Source organism: Talpa occidentalis, unplaced genomic scaffold (genome assembly GCF_014898055.3).
Source record: "Talpa occidentalis isolate TD23 unplaced genomic scaffold, MPIMG_talOcc4v2.1, whole genome shotgun sequence".
In the NCBI taxonomy this organism is placed as follows: Eukaryota; Metazoa; Chordata; class Mammalia; order Eulipotyphla; family Talpidae; genus Talpa; species Talpa occidentalis.
Genome location: NW_026555331.1, coordinates 22,194,548 through 22,222,407, shown reverse-complemented (window position 1 = coordinate 22,222,407; position 27,860 = coordinate 22,194,548). Strand labels below are relative to the sequence as shown.

Sequence of the window (27,860 nt, the reverse complement as noted above, 5' to 3'; positions counted from 1 at the left end):
ATACAGAGATATGAAAGGACAAATGATGATGTCTGGCTCAGAGAAGAGGATTTAAGCAATAAGTGAATAAGAAATCCTGAAAGCACTACATCAAGAGTGAATTAGTATTTAACTATTTTTTTCAGTTATTTTTTCGTGATTATATAGGTCGAGATAATTCCTGATGGATGCACAAATTCCACACTATTGCAGATGTATGTTTTTCAAAATGATCAATGTATAAGTAGAAATCCAAGCATGAAGGATGACTTACATATTAAAGCATGTACAAATTATTACTTAAGTAAAAAAAATAAAAAGACTAAACATGCAGAAAATATCACCAAAAACACCTCAAAAATGCCAGTAAAATTCTTTGAAAATCAAATAGATCTCTCAATGTATTTAAACTAGTAATTAAAAAAAGTATTAATTACATGTTAGAGAATCCAAGGTTATTTTTATCAAAATGAGATTTAGAATAGGGATTTTTTTTCAATAAAGATTTTTTTTTATCTCTTTAAGTTATAAATGTATTTTTATTGTAGAAAATTTTGAAAATGAAGTTTTTCAAGATTATAAAAATCATTTTAAGTTTTACACTGTTAACATGTTTCTAATCTAAATCCAGAAATCTAGTTATTTTCTTATTCCTGTTAAATCAGCACTATCTGTCCTTATAGAGGGCTATTTCTTCTTCTGGTTTTGGATTCAGTGTTTCTCTATTTCTCATTACTTCTAACCATTAATTATTCTTTATGTCATAAAGATTCAATCTATCATATTAAGCTGGATGTAAAAGTGGTATTAAACCATTTACTTGGAAGTTGCAGAAATTACATGCTAGCACAACATTCTAATAAGCACACGATTAATTTATTACTTTCAAAATATGTGTTTTCATATTTTTGTCCCATTTTAAATAGATGTGTTTTGTTGAGCCTGTAGTTTAAATAATTTGAGAGGGTGATAATTAATAAAAATTAAATTACAAATGGATGTCAGAAATGAAAGTAAATATTTATAATGGGAAGAATAATCACAAACAATACAGTCTGAAAGGTTGAGAAATGGCATAAATATCATAAAATCCAGAAGGAAACAAGGATATGGTTATAAATTATCTACTTCACCTCATGATACATATTTATAGGTGTTTTTACTCTTTGTTTATCTCTTTACATGATCAAGAGTTTTTTTTAAAGGTTTATGTATTTATGTATTTATATATTTATGTATTTATTTATTTATTTATTTATTTATTTATTTATTTATTTATTTATACAAGCACTGGGTACAGTCAGAAGTGCGGGAGGGTGAAAGAATTCACCAGAGCCAGAGCGGGGAGCAGAGCAGGCAGAAGGACCGAAGTACACTGCTGAGGGGAGCAGCGGGCGGCAGGAGAGGTCTGCGAGCCATGCGGGGACCCTCCTCCGGTGGCCAGGGAGCAGCAGTGGATCAAGGTGGTGCTGCAGAGGCTGTGGGCAGCTTTGCAACCCAGCGCTCAACCGCTGTGCCACTGGGGAGGCCCATGATCAAGAGTTTTTAATGGTATTTATTATGGAAAGAATTTAGTCATTTTCCTCTAACATCAGCAAACTTTCTCTAGATAGTATTTTAGACTTTGCAATCCAGGCATTCTCTGTCAAAGCTGTTCAACTTTGTTGTAGCACAGTAGCAGTGATAGACAACATATACTCTACCAATCTATCATATTAAGATTATGTATATACCTATATATAAATATAAATGAGTATGACTGTGTTCTAATACTTTGTATGAACTCTGCTTTTTAAATTCTATATAATTTTTACATGTCATGAAAGATTTTCCCTAATTATGGAAAAGAAAGTCAATTTCATTATTAACTCATGTTCCACACAATAGTGAGTGTAGTTTGCTGAACTTTGTTCTAGTACTATTGATGGAAATTTGTTTTTATTGATACTTTTTAAAAATTTTTCCAGTTTTACTGAGAAATACTTGACATACATCACTGAATACACCCAAGATGTTTGAGATATATATGATATATATATATATATATAAATTATTATGGCAATAAGTTTCATTAATATCCATCATTTCATACAGATACAATAAAAAATGAACAAAAAACAATATTTTTCTCTTCTCTCCACACCTATTTACCAAACTTTCTCTTTACTTATGGTGAAAACTGCTAGGATTTACTCTCTTAGAAACAGCAATATATATTGCCTAGCAGTGTTCAATTATAGTCATCATATTGTACATTATTACTTATAATTGGAATCTTGTACTTTTGACATCATTCCTCCAACTATTCCCACCCTGTGCCCACAGGTGAGCACAAATCTGATCTTTATTCTCTGTAAGTTTAATCTTAATTTTTTTTTTTTAAGATCACACATATAAGTAAGATCAGAGAGTATGTGTGCATCTTGTTTGCATCTTGTGTGCATCTTATTTTACATAGCATAATACACTTAAGATCAACCTATGTTGTTGCAAACAGCAGAATTTAAATTTTAAGGCTGAGTAATATCCCATGTTGTCACTCTGTATGTGTGTATCTCACAAGTTCTTTATCCATTCATCCATCAATGAACATTTAGATTGCTTTAGTATTTCACTATTGTAAATAATGTTATTATGAACATAGAGGTGTAGATATCTTTTTTGTGTTTTCATTTTTCTTGGATATATTCCTAGAAATGGAATTGCTAGATCATATAATAGTCTTATTTTTTATGTTTTGAAGATCCTCTATTCTGTTTTCTAGAGTGGCTATTGCAATTTATAACCATCAAAGGTATACAGGCTTTCCTTTTGTTCCACATGCTTGTCAGAATATGTTATTTCTTGTCTTTTGATGATGGTCATTCTAGCAGTGTGAGGCAATATCTCATTGTGGCTGAAATATGTTGTTTCTGGTTCTCAATTATATTGACAAGTTTGCTAGTTTTTTTATTTTATTTTATTTTATTTTATTTATTTTATTTTTTTGTCGGCAGCCGGGGAACAAACCGGCACTGCAGAGGCTGCGGGCAGCTTCACAGCCCTGTGCAAAACCGCTGCGCCACCAGGGGAGGCCCTGCTAGTTATTTTAAAAGATTTTTAACTCATACACATACTTTTCTTAAAAAAATAATGAAAGAACACCAGTATTTTTCTATGTTGTGCACATTTCATTATCCTAATGAGATTGTCCTTTTTTTTTTTAATGATAGTATCAGCAGAACCAAGTCTGTGTCAAATACAAGGAGAATCCAATTCAATACTTACACACACCTTCCTATTTTAGTTTACTGACCTGTTTTTATTGCATGGATGGTTAAGTTCAGATTGGATATTGTTTCAAGATATCTTAGCATATACCAATACAATGCTAAAAGTTACTTACTTCCTTAGTCAATATTGAAATCACTGATAATGCAATTAATGTCCTGAAACTTGGTCTTTTATGTACAATTAAAAGCATACAAGGAAGACAAATTTGCTATTGCCCCCACCTCTTCAATACTTCATTGCATTTTAGCTGAAATCTATCACTAAGAGTAAATTCTTCTTATGCTTCCATTTCATAGACTTAAATACTTCCACGGAACAACACAATTGGTTGAAAAATGGAGCAATTCCAAATGGGGCATTAGCCTGGAAAAAGGAACAATTCCAAAGGAATGTATTGTTCAGAAAGAAATGGAGGCACATGAAGAGAGCACATTAGTGCAGATTTGTGTATGAGAAAAGCTTTTCATTAATTAAATAGCTAACTAAGCTAAAAGCAAACATCATTAGAAAAAGTTATAATTCTATGCCATTAGAAGAAAAGGATAATGCTTATTATCATGGAGTTCTCTTTTTTGAACTTCCAAAATTAACTGTGGTTAGATCTTTAGAATTCTGAAAAATCCTTTCCATTATACCTAATAAGATTACAAGATTTTAAAATTCAGGACAATTATGAATAATAATGACAAAGATTTTGTTTTTATCTTGATTATGTTTCTTTTTTCTGGGTCTGAGATAAATCCTTGCAACTGTGTGCTTTTTTTGTTTGTTTGTTTTCCCCTTTGCTTTGATTTGGTTCTATCCTGTATTCAACCTTCACTAGGTCAAATTTTGTGTCTTTATTGTGACTTTTTAACAGATGTTCATTTCTGGGTAAGTATAGTGTTTTTAACAAGGGAAGTAAATATACTGTACAGAACCATAATTATGTTATAAAGAGAAAGGTACATACTAACATAATGGCATTGAAAGATGGAAAAAGTTAGATGAATAATTAGTGCTTTTAAACATCAGCAGTTAAGAAGGATTAAGAAGTAACATTATAATATTCAGAAAATCACAATATACATATATTTAACTGACAATGAAATTTATTAAAAAATATAATACTCTATTCTCATAAAATGTTGAATTCTAATAAAAATGAGATAAAGAATTAAAAGTATTTGAAAATTATACACTTTTCCAATAGCTTTAACAAAAGCTTTTTTTTTTAAGATTTATTTATTTATTTAATTATTTATGCATGCATGCACTGGGTACAGTCAGAAGTGCAGGAGGGTGAGAGGATTCACCAGAGACAGAGCAAGGAAAAGAACAGGCAGGCAGACTGATGAAATACACTGCTGAGGGGAGCAGTGGGCATGGCAGGAGGAGTCTGTGTGCCATGTGGGAACCTCGCTGGTGGCAGGGGATTGAACCAGTGCTGCAGAGGCTGTGGGCAGCTTCGCAGCCCAGCGTTCAACTGCTGTACCACCAGGGGAGGCCCAAAAGCTAAAATTTTTGGTTTAATTTTTGAAACTGGAGGAATGAGTCATTTATGAGATGGTGAATTAAAATTTGATTTTATAGTCTGCAAATCAAAATGTAAAAGAAAATTAGTGAATAAATTAAAATCTGAGAAGATTTAACGCTATCGTGTCTAGGTTGGCAAGCTTCCTAATGGTTCCTACTGATGCTGTTTTGAAGCTCACATGTGCACATACCATAAATATGCCTTGCATAGGAAGAAGGCGGTTAGCATCACTTTCTTGGCAGATTAGCTCTAACTGCTATGCTACTGCTTCACCATACCCCTGCTCAAATTAGCTATGAAGTAATACAATGAGGATGACCGTATTTGTCTCCAATTTTCAAAGCTTAAGTTATTGTCAAACCTAGGTATTAAAACTAATTGTAAAAGAACAAAAGAGTTTAAGAAAAACTTATTTTTACATATTATTCAGTTATTCAATTTCTGAGTTTTACTGAAAGAATAAAGAAAACCCACTAATTTAGATATGTGCATGCCCACGTTCACTGTAGGATTATTTATAATAGCCAAAACTTGGACTCAAACTTAAGAGTTCACTGACAGATGATTGACTAAAAATGATGTGGTATATATGCACAATGTAATACATTCAGCTATAAAAATATGTGAAATTTGTCTTTGCAACAACATGGTTGATATAGAGGGTATTATGCTTGGTGAAATAAGTGAGATGGACAAAGACAACGCTGCATGATTTCACTCATGATACACTAAGAAACTAAACAAATGAGTTAAATGAAACAAAAATAAACTTTTAGACTTTAAGACAAATTTTACTGATTTCCAGAAGGACAGGGGAATTGGTAAATTTGGTTAAAGCAGTTATAAAAAAAAAGGAATAAAATCGGGCTTTCAGTGGTGAACTTAATGTATATAGTAGAATATACACAAACTGGATTTTAATGATGAACATCTGAAACATATAAATGTTAGCTACAATGCTAACTCAATATATATACTGAAATGAAAAACAAAAATATAGCTGTTGTAGAGAAACAAGTTGAAGTGGAACTTTAAATAGTTAATGCCAAATCCACCTCACAGTAAGAAAATATTCCAGAGACTAAGATGGACTGAACTGTGTATTAAACAATGTGATAAATTATCCAAAGCAGTCAAACATTTTTTAATCATAGAATAAATTTTGAAAATCATTAAGAATTAATATTTGAATAGGGCATTCTAGTTTACAAAGTGCCAGCCTGTAGAAAATCCCATTTGATCTATTCCTTATAGCAAATGCCAAAGCCATGTACTCTCTAAACAAAAAAATAAAAATTTGCAAGAGTAACTTACAGGTCACACAGAGTGATATATAAAGTGCAAGGACTAATACACATAACAACTTCCTCATTATTTGTAAACTGTTGAATGTTTTATAGACTGGAAGGACCAATGAAACATAACACTTACAACTACATTTAGTATTTATATCTTAAATCATATAAGCAAATACTAACAGTAATAAAGTATTGCATATGTCAGTAATGAAAATTTGGCATACTAAGTTCCTACTGCCATATTAAGTCTGTAATATAAAATAAACTCAATTTTTCACATTTATCAACATTATAGCCCATTAAGGAAATTTTTGAATAGGTTAATTATATTATCTTTAGGTGAATTTAAGCTATAACATCCCATGAATCTCTTGCTTTTTATTTAAGTAAATTTGCCTAGACAAATATACCTCAAAACCTTTACCATATTTTTATGTTGCTGTGTCTCTTTAATGAATAAAGAGTATCTAACTTTGATGTAAGGTGTGCTTAACTTTAAGTCATTTTCATTTAACATAATGACTGCCATATGGCAGTAATGAAATTATATTATCCTGATTAAAATAACTTTTCAATTAATTATCTCCTCACAGAAGGAAAAAATCTTTCCAGGAAAAACAAAACTAAAGGGCCTCCCCTGGTGGCGCAGTGGTTGAGCTCTGGGCCGCGAGGTTGCCCGCAGCCTCTGCAAAGCTGGTTCATTCCCCGGTTGCCAGCAAAGGTTCCCCCCCAAAATAAAAAAAAAAAAAAAAACTAAAATCAAGAAGCAGTGTTTTAATAAATGGTCAGTAACTCTCAGTTTCAGTCTTTGAATTCCAAAATGTGGGGTGGGGAGTAGGGAGTGACATGGAGATTACTACATCACTTCTGAGGCTCTTTTCTCACATATGAAATTGAGGAAGACCTTAAGAATAAATATCATAATAAAATATAAATAGTCATATAAAATATTATCAAGAGTTGAATGATGATAAAGAATGTTTCTGTAATTCAGAATTGAACTATGAATTCTCTTAACCTTTAAAAAAATATATCCCAAGCATTCTATTGAGATATGACATACAATGGGTTATTCAAATTTTTCACTACAGCTTTACTAGTTATTACAATTATCTTGCCATGATTGTTAAGGAAGACATGTCCTGTATCTACCATCTTTCCTCTCTCTCCATTCTATTTCCCCATCAATTACTAAGTCAGCTGGAGACCATAGTACAAATAAACAGGGAAATGAAACTAATTTATCACAGTCTGATTCTCTGAACAAATCAGAGAAGACTTCTATTCAATAATTTCTGTGCAAAATAGATATGAGTATGTGAACTGCTGTCATAATGTTGTTGAATTTAACTGAGTTGCACTTACGTTTAGCTTAAGTTAAAATTAGAATATGGGGCCTCCCCGGTGGCGCAGCAGTTGAGCGCTGGGTTGCAAAGCTGCCCGCGGCCTCTGCAGCGCCGGTTCGATCCCCGGCTGCTCCCCGACCACCGGAGGAGGGTCCCACATGGCGCGCAGACCTCTCCTGCCGCCCGCTGCTCCCCTCAGCAGTGTACTTCGGTCCTTCTGCCTGCTCTGCTCCCGCTCTGGCTCTGGTGAATTCTCTCACCCTCCCGCGTTCTGACTGTACCCCGTGCATGTATAAACAAACAAACAAAACAAATAAATAAATAAATAAAACATGCCTCTATTAAAAAAAATATGCTAAAAAAATTTAAAAAAATTAGAATATGGACTGGTAAAGAATTAGAGGTGATTTTGCCCTTGGAATAGAAGATTTGGAGCTAAAGGATATCTAAATAGCTAGCAGACATGTACTCAGAGGTAGGATATAGGCCTGGGCAGAATGACAGAGATTATTTATATCAACAGGATAGAAGCTAAAGACTAAACTTTTGGAAGGAAAAATATTTTCTCATGCCTTTTTCCACGTACATCTGGGGTCTAGCCCAGTATCTGCTACATAAGTATGCAGGAACTATTTGCTAAGTACATGAGTGAAAGGAAACACTTGGTTAAGGCTTGTGAGTTTAGATGCACAGCCTAGAGAGACACCGACAGTTGGCAGCATAATTACAAATGCCATATTGTTTGTTTGGATTCTGAAATTGGGTGAAGAAATAGCTGACTCCTGCATCTTACTAAGACACAAAATAAAATTAGTAGCATCTGCTTTAATTGCAGATGTTTCTATTTGCCATTCCTTACTGGCTAAAATTGCAGTAGCCAAACTCTGCTGAACACACCAAGGTGCTGTAATAAATACATAGGTGCCTTCAGTGTACGTCAAAACTTTTCAGGAAACACAAATCATCACATATTGTCTGAATCACTAGTTTGAGATTTTCCAACAAATATTTGGTATTTGTTTTGTCAAATATTTCTTTCTATAACATTGTATCTTTGTGAAACTGGATTTTTACAAGTTGCTTGATAAAAAGCAAGTACCACACCATTTCAGTGTGAAAGAGAAAATGAGGATAGCTGTATTCAATCTAATCCCAGGGTTGATAAACTGTGTAGTTCACAAAAGCACTAAACTGTTAGGCCATATATTTGTAAAACAAAACTACTTAATGAACAAAAATATAAGGTATTTCTTTAGGCCTGGGCATCCATGAAAATATTACTGAGACTCTCAGGGCAATGTGATTTTAACAACTGGGAACTTCTTACACTAAAACACTATATTCCACAACTTAATTTTATTTTGAAGTTGATTTATACTCTATTTCTTTTTATATAGCAGCATTTTCCAAAGTATTTTGGGGCCATTAACACTGAAATGGAGTGGGGGTGGCTATCGTCAGGAAACTGAACTTTTATACTGAATTTTTTTGATTCCAATAAATGAAGTGATTTGAGTATGAAAAATCTAGAAGTTAACTGGGAGCTGGGCTCTAGTAGATTTAGCAATAAATAACTGGTGTCAATATGGTTTAGAAATGATACCTTTTATTAGGTATTATGTTCAATGCACTACAGAGATTACATATTGCTTCCTAGATAAAATGTGAGATTTTGGGGATAGAAAATGAGATTCACTCATGGTGTAGCTGCTTCCCATAATTTTAACCCTTTCTTCACAATCTGTGTACCCATCTCCACCCTGGCAACCTACCTGCTCCTATACTCTACACAAACCACATCATCTTTCAGTCATCTGTTTATTCACTCCCTCACAAGCATATATTCAACATTCATTGATCAATTTGGCAGGAGTTAAAATTTCAAATGTCTTACAGATAGCCAAGGTCAATAAATAGATTATGAAAAAGAATTTGATTTATATTTTATATTCTAAAAGATTTTTTCTTTAAATACTATACAGGTCTAACAAAATGGAAAGTCTGCTGATAATTATTACTGCAATTTTTGATATATGTTAGGCCATATGCAAAAGGGGATGCAATACTGAAAGAGATATGAGATTATCTCACAAAGAATTTTGGATACATAGGGGAAACAAATAGGAAAAATAAGTTGCAGGACAATATTTTAAGTATGGAGATTGTTATGAAAGAAGAAAGGTAGGCACCTAGCAAAGTTTGTTTGGGGTGGAAAACCTGAACTCATACTGAAAATTGAGTAGACATATCCAAGCAAAAATGAGAACATATTTTAGGAAAGAAATGCATGGCATGATTACAGGCATGAATGATACTGGGAACCACAACAGTTGCATATGTTGTACTCTATTTGATCTATGTGTATATGTGGAATTTATAAGTGGGAATGGGATAAATAAAGGGGAAAAAAGTCTGGTGATACATGAGATTAGAGAACAACCTTAAGACTAAACCATAATAGAAATTTTGTGTTGTCTACATTTGGCAGACTCTGCTTGTTCCCATTGGGCAATAGCCTCCTACCCCTTAAAGAGAACCCTGACTTATTTAGGACATAGGTAGACATTCTTCATCTTCACACCAATCCTAGGGAAAATGTGTGATTAGTTTAATCACTTATGTTGACTCCTTCCACCAGACTATTGATTGTTACAAAGGTGTGCATGTCAATCATTTCTGCCAATTGAAATGGAGGTTGGCTAAAGCATTCCTTCCTGCACAAAAAATACAAGGACTCTAAAAGGAGAAAACTCTTTGTCATGACAGTTTATTTCAAACTCTTCTTCCTTCTTAGAAAGAGGGATTGATATCTGAAGCAAGACTAATAGCAGTCATCTCTCCATCAAGAGGCAATCAGCACAAGACTCAAATCAGCAAAGATACAAGAATAATAAAGAAAAAGGATTAACAATAAAAAAAATACAATGGCTTCATCCCCAATGACATTACTAAGCAGTCAAAAGATGAATGCCAGAAAATATGTTTTCTGAACTTCTTGCAATTTGAGAGATAAAAGGTTTATTTGCAAAATTTATTTTGGGTATTCCCTGACTTGCAATAGTTTATATAAAAGAGTTGAAAAGTTACATTGGAATAAACCATTTTGCCTTTCCCATTTTGATATGTTTAAAATTGCATGGCATTTATGAAGTTGCATATTGTGGGTGCAATTCCATCAACTGGGAATGTATCACATTTGCTAATGTACTTAGAAATCTCTTTGTACTTTATCTACAACCCAAGTTGTACATGACATTCAGCACTACTATTACTGAATATACTACATGGCTTAGAACTCTGTGCCATTGCTTATATTCAACCCTCATCTTGAAAATCTCTCCTCCTCCTTGTTGTCTACCCAGTAAATTTACATTCATTTCTATAACACAAGTGAAGCTATCAACTCTTTTAGATTGAACTTTGGTCCTTCTGCTATACTCCACAAAGAATTAGTCTATTTGTTTCTCTGTGCATTATATTTGTTTCTCTAGTTGCCCTGATTAAAGTGCATTATGTTTTTTTACCTCTGTTTTTTTCCTAAACAATAGAAACTTCCATTTCATTTTTATATTTATAGCAATTGGCATAATATCTAGCACATCACAGGCATCCAGTGATGTTCATTAAATTGACTCCTGTAATGTCTGTAGACCCAGCTTCAGTTTCACTATCTGCTGTTTTCACCTTTAATTAAGTTCCTTGGAAACAGAAATGCAAAAAAATGTATATTTAGGGTTTGAAAAAACTACTTGAAAAACTACTGAGAGCTCCATAATTCTAAAATGCATTGATAAGTTGTTTTATTTTTTGTACTATTAAAAGGGTTGAACTCATGATGTCAGCTGTAAATATCTTAGTCTATGGGGCTAGCATAAAAAATACATGTTTTCTTTTCAAACCACATAGTGTAAGTAAAGAAATAAACAAGAGAGCACAGGCCCTGTTCTAATGGAGTTAACATTCTATTGAAGAAAGGCAAACTCTATCAATCAGACAAACATTCTACTGAAGAAAGACAAACTCTTTCCAATCAAATGGAAAACAAATATCACAGTAGATCTTTCCAAAGGATAACATTTAGTACACCAAATTGATTAAAGATAGGCAAGGAAAGTGCTGCAATGTTTGAAAGGATAGCATGGTGTTCAAAGGTTGGTTTAACTGTAGATGGAGTCACTTGATTAAAAGCATATTTAGAATATGCTCTGAAAGCAGAATCAACAGAACTATCTGAAGGATTGGATATGGAACTCTGAAGTTAAAAGTACTTAATAATTCAACAAAGGACCTTTTTTTTTCTAACAAAACATGTTTTTTATTATTACGATTTTTTATTTTATACAATTTTTACATCATTTTTCATTTTTGCACAATATATGCATTTTCATCTTTGTTATAGTCCCCATACAATTCCCAGCCTTTGCAGGAACATGGATGGAGAGGGAATGGATCATGCTCAGCGAAATAAGCCAGAAAGAAAAAGAAAAATACCAGATTGTCTCACTGATAGCAGGGATTTAGAAAACCTAAATAAGGGGCAAGGAAAAACCCTAATTATAATAAAGTAAAAATCAAAATCAACAAGCAACTATAAACCAGAGACACACTACAGAGTGGGGAGGAGAGAGTAGGATCAACAAAGGACCTTTTATAAGAAATGCTAATTTAGTTCAAGCAGATATGAGGCCTCTCCTCCTCTATTTCTATCTTTGATATATCAGTATTTGATTAATCTTTACTTTCTCCCTCCTACTCCAAATCTCTTATTTAGCTCATATTTTTTCTACCTTGTTTGAACTAAAACCTTCTCTTTGTTCACATATTTCTGTGTTTTATTTCCTAACTTCTCTCCAATTCTCATTTTAAAGTATTACAATAATCCTCATTGTTATATAATTAAATTTATATCACATCTTTAACATTGTCATGTAGCATTTTATTATGGTGACAGTATTTACTTTAACAAAAATAGCATATACTTAATAAAGCTGAATATTTATCTATGAAAAACTACAGACTACTAAATCTGAATAATTTTTTAAATGCTACATAGGAAAAAAGTCTGACAGATCTGAAACAGTGAATTAGTATCTATGCTGTCTTATCACTAATTGTTAAACTAGAAAAAATCATTACATTCTTTACTATAACTTATTTTTTCACAAATAACTCATTTAATAATGCATGTAAACCAATGTTACTTCAATAAAAGTGATACAATTAAAATAATAAATGAGGGCCTCCCCAGTGGCGCAATGGGTTGAGTGCAGCACTATGAAGCCGTCCACAGCCTCTGCAGTGAGAGTTCGTTTCCCGGCCAGCCAGGGAGAGACCCACATTGCGTAGCAGACCTCTTCTGCCTCGCCCACTGCTACCCTCAGCAATGTCTTTGGTCCATTTGCCTGTTCTGTTCCCCTCTCTATCTCTGGTGAATCCTCTCACCCTCCCACACCTCTGGCCTATAACCCAGTTCTTGTATAAATAAAAATAAATCTTAAAAAAAAAGAGAGGAAAAAATATTTTAAAAAAATTTCATTGGATTGGGAATCAAAGTACATGAATCTACAAAGTTTTCAATGAGTAAAAAAATGAAAATCTATTTCGTACTTTAAAATATAATTTCAGGGGCCTCCCCAATGGCCTAGGGTTTAAGTCTCATTACTATCACCTCCACAATCTGAATCGATCCGCAGCCAGGGAGCTAACCCACATATGGTGCAGCAGACATTTCTGTATCACCCACTGCTCCTTTTATCAGTAAAACAGGAATATTGACACCTACATGTTTTATGAATATTAAATACAATGTTTATTATAGCAAAATAATGGGTGTTAGGTGATTTTACACTAATAACATGAAACTATCACTCAGAAAAATCATACAATCCACAATATTTTACTGAAGAATTATTTATAATAGCCAGGAATGGAAGCAAAATAAGAGTCTGATGATAGAGGATTGGATTAAGAATATGTGATGTATCCACACAATGGAATAGTCTTTAGATTTGAGGAAAGACAGAATGTTGCCACTTACAGCAGAATGGAAGGAACTCAAGAGATTGATGTGTAGTGAAGCAAGTCAGAATGGGAAAGACCAATGTTGGTCATTTTCAATTACATAAATGAAACAAGGAATCAAAGCAGATAACCTGACAAAACAACATAACTATAAACAGTGAACACTAATAAACCAAATGAAGTTTCTGGATCATTGAAAAGGGAGAGAGAAAGGACCCAAAGTGTATAAGGGTTGATGGTGGAGAATTTTGCTATTATTTCTATTATTTATTTATTTATTTGTTTGTTTGTTTGTTTTTATATTTTAAGAGCAGGTTTATTAGGGGAAGGGGCAGAGGAATAAAGAAAACTTGTATAGACACAAGCGGTCAGGAAGAGCTGCTCCGAAAGGGACAGGTTTGCTGAGAGAGGACTGCATGGTTGCAGGCAGGAGACCTTGACAGGTCACGGGCAGGCAGGAGGTTGCTGCCCTGCAGAGGGAGAGAGCTGGTAGAGAGGCACCTGCATAGTCACAGGTGAGCAGAGGGAGTGCTGCTGGAATTTTGTTTTAAAGAGTCAAAGAGATAAAGAAGAATTTTGGGTCCTATGGTAACATCAGACTGCTTTTGATGTTATAAAAAGAAAATTTCTAATGTATGCTTCATCTTTTTAATAGCAAAGTAATATCCTATTTTCTGGATTAAGAAAATGAACTCTGGGGAGAATAAATAACTTCTCCTAGTCAAGTAAAAATAGTGACAGGAACTGAAATTAAGACTACCTGACTCCAATGGTGGCTCTACTGCCTGCTGTGTCTGTGCAAACATCATCTCTCCTTTCTTTTTTATATAATTCTTCCCTTTTGGGTATTAAAAAAATAATCTAACTCCGAACCCATTTTCTTTCATTTATAAAGATATAACTTATCTTAGAGGAAAGACTAATTTAGTCTTTTAAAAGATGAGAAAAAGATCCAAATCTTAGAAGAATGAAAATTAAAAAGACCTGAGAGGAACTTTGAAAGTCATGATTATTGATGCTTAGAGGTCATGATATTCCTGTAGCAGAATTTATAGAACAGGAGAATTTGGAAAAAACAGAGAACTGAGAAATCTTAGTTCTCGGAATGGCTGGAGGAAATGGATTCAAGGAAAATATAAAACAAGTTGTCAGTGTTTCTTAGACTTAGGCCAATGAAAGTATTTGTCAGTCACTGAAGGTATGCAAATGGTGACAGCAGGATCAACAGAAATGAGAACTGAGATAAATTAAGGATAGAAAAGTCACTGGTAACCTAATAGATGACACTAAAAATCATTTACAGAATATTTAATAGCTGTGTGATAAGGTGATAAGGAAAGAAACTTCACTGGTTTTGTGTGTGTGTGTGTGTGTGTGTCTGTGCGTCTGTGCACGTGCGCACGTGAAGTGGGTATACACAGTACACCTCTGAAGGCTTCCATATATTAATGACATTTTTGCTGTTATTTAAATAAGATATATAATTAATATTCTAATCTAGCATATCAGCAGTCTCTTTTTCAGAGGATTGGTGGTGGACCCACATTTGAAAGTGTGATGGAATTATAATATGATAGCTTTTACTGACAACAGTAGTGGTTTAATATTACCATGTGAGAATCATGTTCTCTCTTGTTTCACTACTAAGATATATTAGTATTTTAATAATCCAAAGAAAATCCAAATTTTGGAGCCAATAGTCTGTTCTGTTATCAGAGAAATGTAAATTTCACATCCCTGTCTGATGATATGTCTTTAAAGGGAAATTATCAGACAAGGCCTTTCCTTCAGAAGGAAATTCTGAAAAAGGTATGGATTCCAGAAACTGAGCTTCCCCAGACATTTGGTTATAATTTTAAGAGACATTTAAATTTTTAATTTATTTTTCAGCATAGAAATCGCTGCCAGCCTCTATATCTTTTTGGCAGCATTTCTCCCTCTATAAATCTGTTATGCTCCATAGGCATTTCAAATTAGAAACAAAGTATTTAGATTTCAAAACACAGCTGTTGGGACTCTCACCTTGGAGATTAGAGCACAAAATGGTAAGCAAAATACAGCAAATTCCATCCCAGCAAATCCACCTTATTTCTCTAAGGATTATCTTATATATTTCCTCAGTGATTATAAAAATAATGATAGTGTACACATGTTACAGAGAGGAGTTGTTACAGAGCATAATCTCCATAAAATAAGGAGGCTCCATGTTCCCTAACCTTCCTAATGATGGTGTAGCTGAGCAGCAATGGAAAGGTAGAGAAGACTTGGAGGAGGCATGTGAAGCAGAGAGACATGTGAAAATCATCCTTGCTTCTCAGCCTATAAGTTGTACTATGGACTTGGAAGAAACACATGGATGAGAAGCTCATGGGAAGGCTGATGATGGCAGTCGTTATCGTTACCTTAATTTGTTGTTTGATTTTATTCCTTTCACCCCAGATTGGCCTGGTCTCTTTTGTCCCTTTCATAGGTTCCCCAAAAGAAGGTGTCTTATCTAGTGGCAAGTTTTCTGGCCTCAGCAACACTTCTTGGGCCCAAACCTTTTTGGTTGGGCATTTACTCCCAAGAGTATGGTAATGCTGGGTATTTTATTTGTAATCTTTTTTTTTTTTTTCTCTCTATGTGCAGTAATTCTATTAATTTTCTTTCACACTAAGAGTAAGCTTTGTTTTTTTTTTTTTTGTTTTGTTTTTTTGCAGCAAATAGCAAAACCCATTTAAAGTATACAAGATTGAGGGTTCGGAGGTACCCTTAGGTTTGCACACTAACACACACAGGTTTTCTGTTTTAGCAACTTCTACCTATAAGTCATTTAGCTTTATGATGAGTTTGAAGTCCTACTATAAGGTCATACATTCAGAGAAATTAATGTAAAAATGCTGAAGCTGTAGGTTTATTGTTTTAATCAATCAAATTCATTATTTTCATTGAACTTTGTGTGTCAAGTATACAGAAATATGAATGATTCAATTTCTTACTCCATGAATCTTTCACTTAGAAAAGTATCTACAAGCTAAGGAAAATATATTGTAAGTACTATAATAAAGGTATTTAAAATGATAGGGGAGTTAAGAACTAGAAAGAAACAGAGTGGGCACATGGGGAAAGCTTTATGAAGGAGGATTTTGAGTAAGTCTTCAAGAATGTTATGACAGAGGCAAAAATGTTGATTAGAACATTCCAAAAAAAGAGATAAAACTTTAGAACCCAGTGAAGATGTAAAGGAAAACCAGATATATTTGAGGCAAACTGTGGCACAATTCAAAACCATAAATATCTGGTTGGAAAATAAATCTGGAAAAATAAGATATACTTGGTGGTATTTTGGATATGAAAATTGTCTAGTTTGTACATAAGGAAGCCACAGGGAAGCCCTGGTTATATTTAAGTTGAAAAAAAAAATACACTATTTTACTGTCCCACACTTATCACCCAGGCACCCACAGTCCTTCATCATAGAACATATTATATATCTGAAAGTCCATGTGTATTATCCTATACCTCTAAATCCTATACAATGTTTTAAACCAAAACTAACTTAATAAAGAAGAAAAAAATGCAGTATGAAAGATGTTATTTGGAAGACTAATGTGAAAACAGCATATACCTGAAAGAAAAGGGAAAGAATCTGTAGTTAAATCACTATCTAAAAATGTGTAAATGAAGGGACAACTAAGATTGTGGCCATCAAGATAAGGTAATTACTCCTATCAGTCAAAAAAAAAAATGCATACTACTGATAATGGAAATAGTTCTTCCCCTTCTCAAAACTTATAACTTTTAGAAATTACTGTCATGGTAGAATAAAAAAGCAGCAAATGTTTGAGGTAATTATAACCTATACCGGTCAAGTATTTTAACAATACATTATAGTGAAAATAACAAATGTATGTATATTTATATGTATGCATAGATACATCCCTGTCCAAAATATAATATAAATCATTTTAATGTCTTCATTCTTCATTTTTAAATAAACATTACTTTTAGAGCAGTTTAAGGATTATAGAAAATGCACAGAAAGTCGAAAGTGTTCCCCTATACTCTTCCTCCCCTAACACAGTTTTTTCTATTAACATCTTGTATTAGCGGTCTATACTTGTCACAATTGATAAATCAAATAATAACAAATTTTATTACAATCCATGGTTTATATTACGGTTCATTCTATATTCTTTAGATTTTTAGAAATATCTAATTAGTGATAGTATTGAATGAATACTATTTATTTACAAAAATAGTAGATGCTGTACCAAAGTCTATGTGCTATTATAGCTTATATTCTTGAGACTTGACAGAAACAAACAAATAAACAAATATATATATATATATATATATAAAAAATCCGTGGTGACAAGTGCTATAAAGAACTAGTGTAAGGTAAAAGAAAAGAGAAAGTTACTTATCAGGTTGCAGGTGGTGACATATAAGAAGTGACATACTTTAAATTTCAAGGTAATTCTACTTCTGAGTCTTAACTATAACCAAATATTGTGACCATTTAGTAGTTTATAGGATTCTTGTTTCTTTTACTTATAAAATGGTACAATCAGAGGAAGTATTTTTTTTTAAATATTACTTGATAATTATATAAAACTAATGATGGTGACAGTATGCTACGTACATTAGTACATTATCTGGGTTGTTAGTAAAGAGTATTAACTTAGTAAAAGGAATACTTATTTTAAGAGGGTGATTTAACATTCAGGTAATGCTTACTTTTAAAAATAAACATATAAAGGCCTCCCCGGTGGCGCGGCGGTTGAGCGCTGGGTTGCGAAGCTGCCCGCAGCCTCTGCAGTGCCGGTTCGATCCCCGGCTGCTCCCCGGCCACCAGAGGAGGGTCCCACATGGCGCGCAGACCTCTCCTGCCGCCCACTGCTCCCCTCAGCAGTGTACGTTGGTCCTTCTGCCTGCTCTGCTCCCCACTCCGGCTCTGGTGAATTCTCTGACCCTCCTGCGCCTCTGACTGTACCCAGTGCTCGTATGTATAAATCAATCAATAAATAAATCTTTAAAATATATATATATATAAAATATTTGTAGGTCATTTGCTGGAAGTTTTCATGTGGATTAGTACATTTGAAACTTGGCATTATATGTGGCAAATTTGATTTAATGTTAAAGAAGAGGAAAGTCAAGCACAGCAAAGAATAATTTACCTAAAAGCAGACAGTTAATAAGCAGTAGGATTTTATTTTATTTTATTTTTAATTTATATTTTCTAAAGATTAATTTATTCATGTATATAAGAATTGGTGTGCAGGCCAGATGTGTGGAAGGGTGAGAGGATTCACCAGAGACAGAGTGGGGAACAGAACAGGCAGACTGACTGAAATACACTGCTGAGGGGAGCAGCAGCAAGTGAGACAGGAGAGGTCTGCTGCACCACGTGGGATTCTCGCTGGCTGGCCAGGATGGAATCCACACTGCAGAGGCTGCGACAGCTTCACAGCGCTGCACGCAACTGCCTGCGCCACCAGGGGAGGCCCAGTAGTAGAATTTTAAATTTATTCCTTTAAAATCTAAATTTCACAATTTTTCAGATTCTACATTTCAAAAAATTAATTGTACTAACTTCAAAGAAAGATAAAGACAGCATGTATCTTTATCTTTATCAACATACTATCTTTATCTGTGTCTGATAAAGATAGCATGTTAATTTTTTTACTTTAAATATAAGAAAATACCATTAATAGTATCAAATCAATGGGATCTAGCTTACCACAGTTTTATGTTACCAGGTATTCATCTCCATATTATTAGTTATTTTTTATAACTTAAAGTAAAATAACCTTAAAAAGCTAAATAATAAACAACTAAAAATATTACCTAAAATCTGATCCAACTCTCTTCCCATTTTCTGGTTCTCCTGGATCTGGACATAAATTGGAAGCTGTTTTAATACCTCCCTCATTTACTGTAACAACAGAAAAAAAGAGAGAGGAAATATATTAGAAAGGCAAGGTTTATAATTAATTCAAACATTTACACGAACTATATTACTTCGTTAGTATAATCACTATAGTTTAAATATAGAAAGTTAAAATTCAATTTTATAACCCAATAATGAGGACAGAAACATTTTTCCTATATGTGAACCTATAAATTCATATTCATTAACATATTATTCTCAATATTAAGACTTTACCAGATAACATTTTATTTTTGATTACTGTCAAAATGTGAAATCTCTGGAAATGTGTTCCCAGCATATCAGTGCCAGAGTTTCTGTTAATTGTTGGCAGTAAAGAAGTTACCACCAATTATGGCAATGTTTTTGACATCTGTTATTAAAGTTACAGTAAGGAAAAAAAGATGATCCTATGGACATTTTGACCCTTCTTGTTTGGTAAACAGAAATACATTTTTGTTTGCCAATATTAATAAAGTAAAATTATGGTGCAAATTATCAAGCATATCATTAAATTATGATATAAAGTGAAAAAAAATGAGATTATGGCTTTAACTAGTAGTAATTTCCATAACTAAGCTTTATTTAGTTATTGAGCACATTTTCTGCAATTTCTTAAGAAAACCAAGTTAATGGAAGATTTGACATTTTCAATGAATGTGATCACAGTGTATAACTATTAATCCAAGTTATAGTTTTAATGGGAAGACTATTAAACCAGCTATTTCTAAAACATTGGAAAAACTTTTTTTAAATGTAATATTATAGTGAATTGTAGAATGAATTTGGTTATTTGTTCTCATCAACTTATCTGCTCTTTTCAAGAAAAGAACAGTGCCTGTGCAGAGATTTCAGAGAAAAAAAATCTAAACCTTGTAATAATGCTCATCTTACACATGGATTTGAATAAGTTATGAATTAAGATGCCTTCTTCTATCTGGACATTCTAAGCAACTACTATTAGGTGGAACTTTGGGCATATCTTTGGTTTGGTTTGGTTTTGAAGAACCATTAAGATGATTATAACATAAAAATTCAATGTTGAGAACCACTGAATCCCCATATCATTTATCTCATATTGGTCAATGTGTTCAAATTGATTTATTGATAGCAAAATAAAACTCAGATGATGGTCCAACGGACATGGCTGTGGTAAAGTGGTCATATTCTTATTTATATAGGAAATTGTGCTTCTGTGACAATCATTCTATAATAATTATTTTCAAAATTTTACCAACAATACCCTCATTGCCAGTTTTATTACAAATCAACCAATCTATGTAAGGCATGATTGATTTTTTCCCGTTTTGGCCTGCTTACTTGTTATTCGATTATTTTCCTGTGTGTGTGTGTGTGTGTGTGTGTGTGTATGTTTGCTACTTTTTTCTTTGGCTAATATCATATATATAGTATATACATTAAGAGGCATAGAATCATAATTCTCCATATTCTCTATTCCCCTCAGAGCTTAAATACTACTTCTCTAAAAATGACTTTCAAACTATGATTTTGTCATCTTTTTCAAATTGTCTTTCTTATTTTTTCATGGACTTACTGTATGATCCCACCAAAATTCCTGCTGCCATGTGCATGCTCAAATCCAACCTATTCCCTGTTACTTGCATGTGACTTCACTATCATTCACCTCTAATCCATCTTGATTAATAAAGGAGGACTAAGCTTCCTCATTGCTTTCATTACTAATCAACTCTTTGACTATAAATTTTCTAGTATATCAATTGTCATCAAGATATATCCATAACTCAAATCCAATGAATTTGTCATTTTCTGAAGTTTTATTGATTAGCTATGATCATTTCATGTTTTCCTCCATGTTTCCATGTTTCTGATTCTTTCCCTTTAGATATCAAAATTTTCTCTAACATATTCAAGATACCCCTGAAGTCCCACTTTTTGAAAAATAAAATGTCTCTCTTTTTACATGGGCAAGTTTCTATTTAATTATTAAATATTTTTACCATATTACAAATTGGTATTTCCTCATACACCAGAAGAAAAAGGGAGAAGGGAAGAAGTTATAGAATATTAAAAACTGAATGAAATATTTCATATAATACTGAAGTATCTTTATTACATGTTTATGAAATGGTATAGGAATAATTCACCATATTATTTTATGTTCTAGATTAAAATCATGATAAAACATGTTAATATCAAAATAAAATACTGCTAGTATAAGCAAATTTTGTAAGACTTATGATTATATATAGGGCATAATCTACTCTAAAAACAAAATTAAACCACCTGCACACAACCTCATATAGCTGTTTACCAATGTCACCTTTCTTAGATATTTTAAAATTAGATTTATTACACAGTGTTTTGGGCTCCTGCTCTGAATTTAGACATCAAGGATGTTGACAGTGTGTTATTTTATACTGATCCACTTTATTTTTCACAAAGATGCCCCTTATCTCAATCAGTGTCCTAATAAAATGCTGGATCCTGGCCAACTGAGATTATCTTAATCATTTCTATATTTTATTAAATCAAATTTTATTGATTTTGGTGTTCATTTACATATCTATGTACTACTGGGAGTACAACTTCACATCTCAACATGTATGTATGCTTCATTTACCCTCCATCAAAGCTCTAGTGACAATATAAGAACACTTTAACCTCTACACTTGACCCACTTCTCACTGCCCTCACTTCTGGTAACCATTACATTTTTTACAGTGTCTAAGAGTAACATTTGTCTCATTTTGCTTCACTCTTTTACCTTCTTAGTCTATCACTGGCTGCCACAGAGAAGTAGCTCAAATAGATTTGTGGAATGAATGGGTAAGATGAATGAATGGAAGTATGAACTTAAAAAAAGAATAAAAAAATACATAATGAGATCACAATTTCCTTAAAATAAGTAAATATATATATATATATATATATATTTTTTTACCTCATAAGCTTACTCTTTTTGATAAAGAACAAGTTACAGGTAGGGGCTATTTAGAGTTCAAGTATTTAAGTTAGAAAAATAATCTGGAGTTGCCATGTAAACAACCAAATGTTCACAATGAATGCTACTGCAGTTTCCTAAATCTTGTTACTTTATTTCCTACACTTTAATGGTACTATTGTAGGAAATTGTATTATTGTTGGATTACTTACATTCAAAAATAAAATCAAAATAGCACAGGATTTTTTATCTCTTACGTGAAATACAATGCATAAATTCAAATATTGTTTACAGCTATGAAGTATATTGCTATTTTTGTTTCATGATTAACCTTTTCTTCATATTAACTTCTTCTGAAAATTGTAAGCAAATATTCTTTTTAAAAAAATTATCAGGTTTTCATTACTTCATGCATTTTTATTTGTAAACCCCCTTTTTTATTCTCCCTCATAACAACATATATACAAGAATAATAAAGGTAATATATATGACAGTAAGGCAAAAATCAACTATGGTTACATACTTCTGAATGCCTTTATAAAAAATATTTACATATAAATAGACTGAATTTCCAAGGACATCTGAAACTTAGAAGCATGCAGCATATAAAATAAGATTTGTGTAGCCAAAAAGAAAAAAGGATGAAACAGTGAGATCTTCTAATTCTACTCAGAATTCAAAAAATCCCCACAAAATATTAAAAAAAAAATGTAGCAAGTGTAATATTTCAATCTGCATGCATTTAACTTTTATATCATGCTGACATGATGGAATTTGGTATGTTAGAAAAATTTCAACTGACAGTTATTTCCATTTATAATTTCTATTCTCTCCAAAATGTATCAAATAATTTGTATATGAGAAAACTAATTTTAGTACTATATATTTTCCCTAAAAATGAATAGTCTCGATATTGAAAATACTTTAACTATAAAAATATAACAAGAAAATCATAATTATATAATAAAACACTTTGAAATAACCTATTTAGTGCTTTCCAAACAAGCAGCCAAATTCACTCAATTACTTTCTACCCAACAATAGCTGCAATTTTTGGTCAATTTTCAAATAAAATAAAATGCAAAAACTACACATTATAATTATAATACTTTAATTGTTTGATAATATACAAGCTTCATGTTTGTTTCTATAATGGGCAAAAGTGTCCATATCTGTATCACTTATGTTACATAAACAAGTCAATAAACATATAGGCAAATCTTTTTCTGATGTAACGATAACGAACAATTTATGTTAGTTATAGACTTATTTCATAAGATAATTAAGATTTGAATAAAATTTACAAAGCTAAAAACATACACTTATTAAAAATAACGTTTTATAACTAGCCTTATTCACTATCAATTTGTCATTTCAGAAATCTGATGGTATGAATAGCTTCTTTCAAAACTTATATTATAACTGGTATGAACAGTAAAGCAGGGAATTTCGAAAAACTGCTATTGACTTGTCTTAAAAAACTTCATAGCTCTCGTAAAATTTTTATTTTATTTTGCTTATCATAATATAGATACTCTAATGCTGTGATTCTTCATCAGAGATTAATGGATGAACTTCAGATGATCTATAAACCCGTGAATACAAAGTAGGGCAGAACACTTGAGTGCCAAGCAGGGAGCACAAAAATGTGCACATTTTAGACCATTTCATAAAGTTTCAAAGGTAAACAAAATTACTAATTAATGTACAAAACAATAAAAACAAAGGGTTTGGGTAAATTAATTTAAATTAAGATATGTTTTCCTTAAATTAAAATTTGCTACTTAGAATTTTTCCTCGGAAAGTTATGTTAAAATTTAGATATATTCAAACAGAAATTTCTGCTGAAAACCACAAATTTGAGTAATTTTCTCAAGTTTTTGACTTTACAGCCTAGAATTACAAAACTAGAATGCTCTCACCACACTAGATCAAAAGAGGTTTTTTTTTTTAATATTTTGATACACGGGATAATTTTAAACAGTAAAAATCTGAATTTGGGAGATTACCACACTAATTCATTAACTCAACACACATTTAAATACAAGAATATATCAAATCTTCACCATGCATGTTATATAGATATTAATGCAGTTAATTTGGTAAATACACAAATATTTTGATAAAAACACACACAAACAACACAGACACCACAAACTTCACTATTGCACTAGAGAAAGTAACAAAAAAGGAGTACACTCACAGATAGAAAACTTGTTGCTGTTGTCTTTCCCTGGAAACAATTTAAATCCTCTAGATTTAAAATCTATGGCCTTTTTCACTAGTTAAGAAAACAAACAAAAACATGTATCAGGAAATACAATTTTAAAATGAAATTCAAGTTAACAAATTTTGTTAGCATGGAATTATGCAAGTTAAAAAAACTGCTGTCTTAAGTCTGATAAAGTGTACCCAGAAGAAAATAAGAAAGAAAAATTAGCAACATGATCACTAGTAGTAAAATACCAAGCAGTATAGAAGGATTTTAAGTACTCCATAAGGAGTATATGTACATGTATTTTACATATATACATATGTATAGGTATTTTAAAATTCTATCCATGCTTTTATATAAGAGCAAAATATTAATACTTTGTCATAACCACTTGAATTCATGAAATTTTATGGTATAAATTAAACTAGATAAAAAATACTGAGATTATAAAAGTTAAAATAGAATGAGCTTGGAGTTTTATTTTATTGTATTTTTTAGGTAATTCAGTCTAATTGAAATAAATATTAGGATACACTTAATAAAATGGTATAATTGAAAAAAATGCATTTTATCATTTCTACCATTTGTTTTCATAGTCATTTTTCTAAATATTTTATTGATGTAAGTTCATATTGCACAAAATTTGAAAGTGAATTCATTTATTTGGAGTTATTCTAAAATATCTTTCCCTTATAAGCCTGGAATATTTAACTTCACATTACATTAAAATAAATATTATGGGGACCTTGCCTAAAAACTCAATGAAGTAATTTAAACTCAATGAAGTAATTTAAAAAATTCTAAAAACTGTTTTTTAAATAATTTGAAGGAAATTATTCCTTCCTTTTAAGTATAAATTATTTTATAACTATAATTGCTATGGAATTCTTATAGTAATAAATAATAATTCAGAGTGTAACTTTATTTAAATTTTAACTCGACTGAAAGGAAATTTATTTCATTAAAACCACATTAATTGAGAACGTTATACAAACTGATCCAATGGGATATTTAAATATGAACTATTTTAAAAAATCATGAACAAGAATGCAAGGGACATATCTAATTTTTTCAATAATAATTGAGGAATTTTCTACAAATCAGATTTATATATAAGGATGATAGCCTGAAACATTAGGCGGTTACGTTTTGATCCTGATATGAATGTGGAAAAAGCAAAACGGATTTTTGTTATTTTACAATGATCTCTCCACTAATTCTGAATTGCCATTTTACTCAGTTAAAATTAAATATATTTTATTGGTTTTGTAAATGCTAAGATTATTTTCTTCTTGTTAGTACCCATAAAATTAGAACGGTAGACAAAGGTTTACTGGAATACATGGTTAGAAATTATCTATAAAACATTCTTTTGGAGCTAGATTTAAGAGACCTGATTTTTAGCAATCATAAGGGTTTAGTTTTGGACAAGAATCTGATATTTTACTTCAGACTCTTCTCTTAAAACAAGAAGCTGAGACTTGCTGACTGCTCAGTTACTTTATAGTTCTGAGATTCTTTATTTGTGACCCTTTATTTACAGTGAAAGAATGACTACATCTCTCTCAAGTGATTTTTTTTGTTGTTGTTGTAATTCTCATCCACACCCACCCACGTGGTAAGCTAAAGTTTAGTTCTACTGAAGTGTTCAACTACTCTAAATTTAGTTCTGCCACTTGTGAATTTTCCTGCTGTCACAAAATTCTTTTTAACAAAATTTGCATTTTATATTTTGAGGCTTAACTTTAGATTCTCCCAATCCAAACATGAATTAAAGTAGAAATCCTAACTCTACTTGTATCTCCATTATAAGATAGATTTAACTTTAAATATTACAAATTAGTAGGAAGATTATTCCATGGTAGTATTAACACAAATCTGAATTTCTTAAAGAGTGAAGAAAAATAAATTAAAAGACTATAAACCCAAGGAGAAAATTACATTAAAGTTCATGGGTCAAAGAGTTTAGTTCTAAAATGTTATCAGGAATAAATAATATCCTGTGTTGATAATCACAGGAGGGTATGTGTAAAAAAGCACATTTATATAATGTGCTTTTATCTAAAATACATTATTTGTTCAGGTGAGCTCAGTAGTATCATCTCAATTCGAAAGTATCACCTCAGAACAGACTGTTAGTTTCCTGGATCTAAATGAACAAACCATTATTATTTTTTTTTCTTTTTAAGCATATATGTATTAGTTGTTACTATAATACAGGTACAGAAGGTGGAAGGCCAGGAGAATAGTCATCATAGAGACAAAAAGTAGGGAAAGAAAAATAAAAATTTAAATTCACAAACATTTTTAAATAATATTAACATGTTTTAGATCTTTTTATATTCTCAATGGAAATAAAATGTAATATATATCATTTTATGAAAAAAATGAAAGGACAAATACTGCAGATACCAACTGCAAGAATATGATTTAAATCATGTATTGGAAAAATGTTAAGTCACAAGTGTGTGCCATAAAAATATATATGTTTTAATATATTACAAGGTATATGCATAAATCTTGACATGCCATCAAGCAATGAGTGTTATTAGTAATTATATTTACTAGTAATTACATGTAACCTTATTTTGTAGTAACTATATTTAACCTTTAAAATTAACCTGAACTTTTTAGATATATCAGTAATAAGCATGTAAAATTTATTTCATCACAGAGGTAAAGTAAAACATGTCACCTTTTTTAATAAAGGTCAACAAAATATTAAAAGACAATGTGCTATTTATGCCATTCCTTCCACTAGACTGTAAGCTTCTCAGTCAGTAGTAAAATACCATCCTTTGTACGAATGTATAAGGAACAAATAATTGTAAATTCTGTTTCATTTAACTAAGGCAGTTTGATAGATGATTTCCTTTGATGACCATGAATTAGGAAGGGAGGACATAATGAAAGAATGAGTGTTCCAGATGAGGCAATTTCATGTGTAAAGATATTTTTAGGTACATAAAAATTATGTAGATTTTAAGAAATTTAGAAAGTATTAAATGCAAGAGTTGTAGAAATATGCAGAAAGATCCATTTTCTTTGTTTTCCTATGACATTTTACATGTCGAACATGTTTTGTTCATTTTTGCTTCTTTGGTTTGTTTCATAACTTTTCTTAGCATAACAGAACTATTTAATAATATGCAAAAGGTCTGGAGGAAAAAAATGTTATTAATCCAAGAATCAAATTCATCCTTGATTACTTGTAATCCACTGGGAAAACCATTTTGTTTCTGCATTCCTTGTTAAAACAGTTTTAAACCACTTTAGGGGATTATCATTTTAGTATTTTCCAGATCAATTTTCCATTTATCTTGCAGAAGCAATTTAAATTCTAAAATACATTTCAAAACTTACCAAAAATTTATT

General features: G+C 31.8%; 1 protein-coding gene across 4 annotated transcripts in view; it reads right to left on the bottom strand.

Annotated features, from left to right (window-relative positions):
- The window catches only part of CSMD3 (CUB and Sushi multiple domains 3), an 831,873-nt gene that overhangs the window by 464,815 nt on the left and 339,198 nt on the right, over positions 1 to 27,860 (bottom strand). For 2 of the 4 annotated variants that reach the window (XM_054692020.1, XM_054692021.1), the window contains 2 exons: positions 24,474 to 24,551; positions 19,266 to 19,353 (listed from right to left, as the gene is read on the bottom strand). In XM_054692020.1, coding sequence (XP_054547995.1) covers positions 19,266 to 19,353; positions 24,474 to 24,551 — 166 coding nt within the window. The remainder of the gene's footprint in view (positions 1 to 19,265; positions 19,354 to 24,473; positions 24,552 to 27,860) is intronic. The other 2 variants (XM_054692022.1, XM_054692023.1) reach the window with 1 other exon arrangement.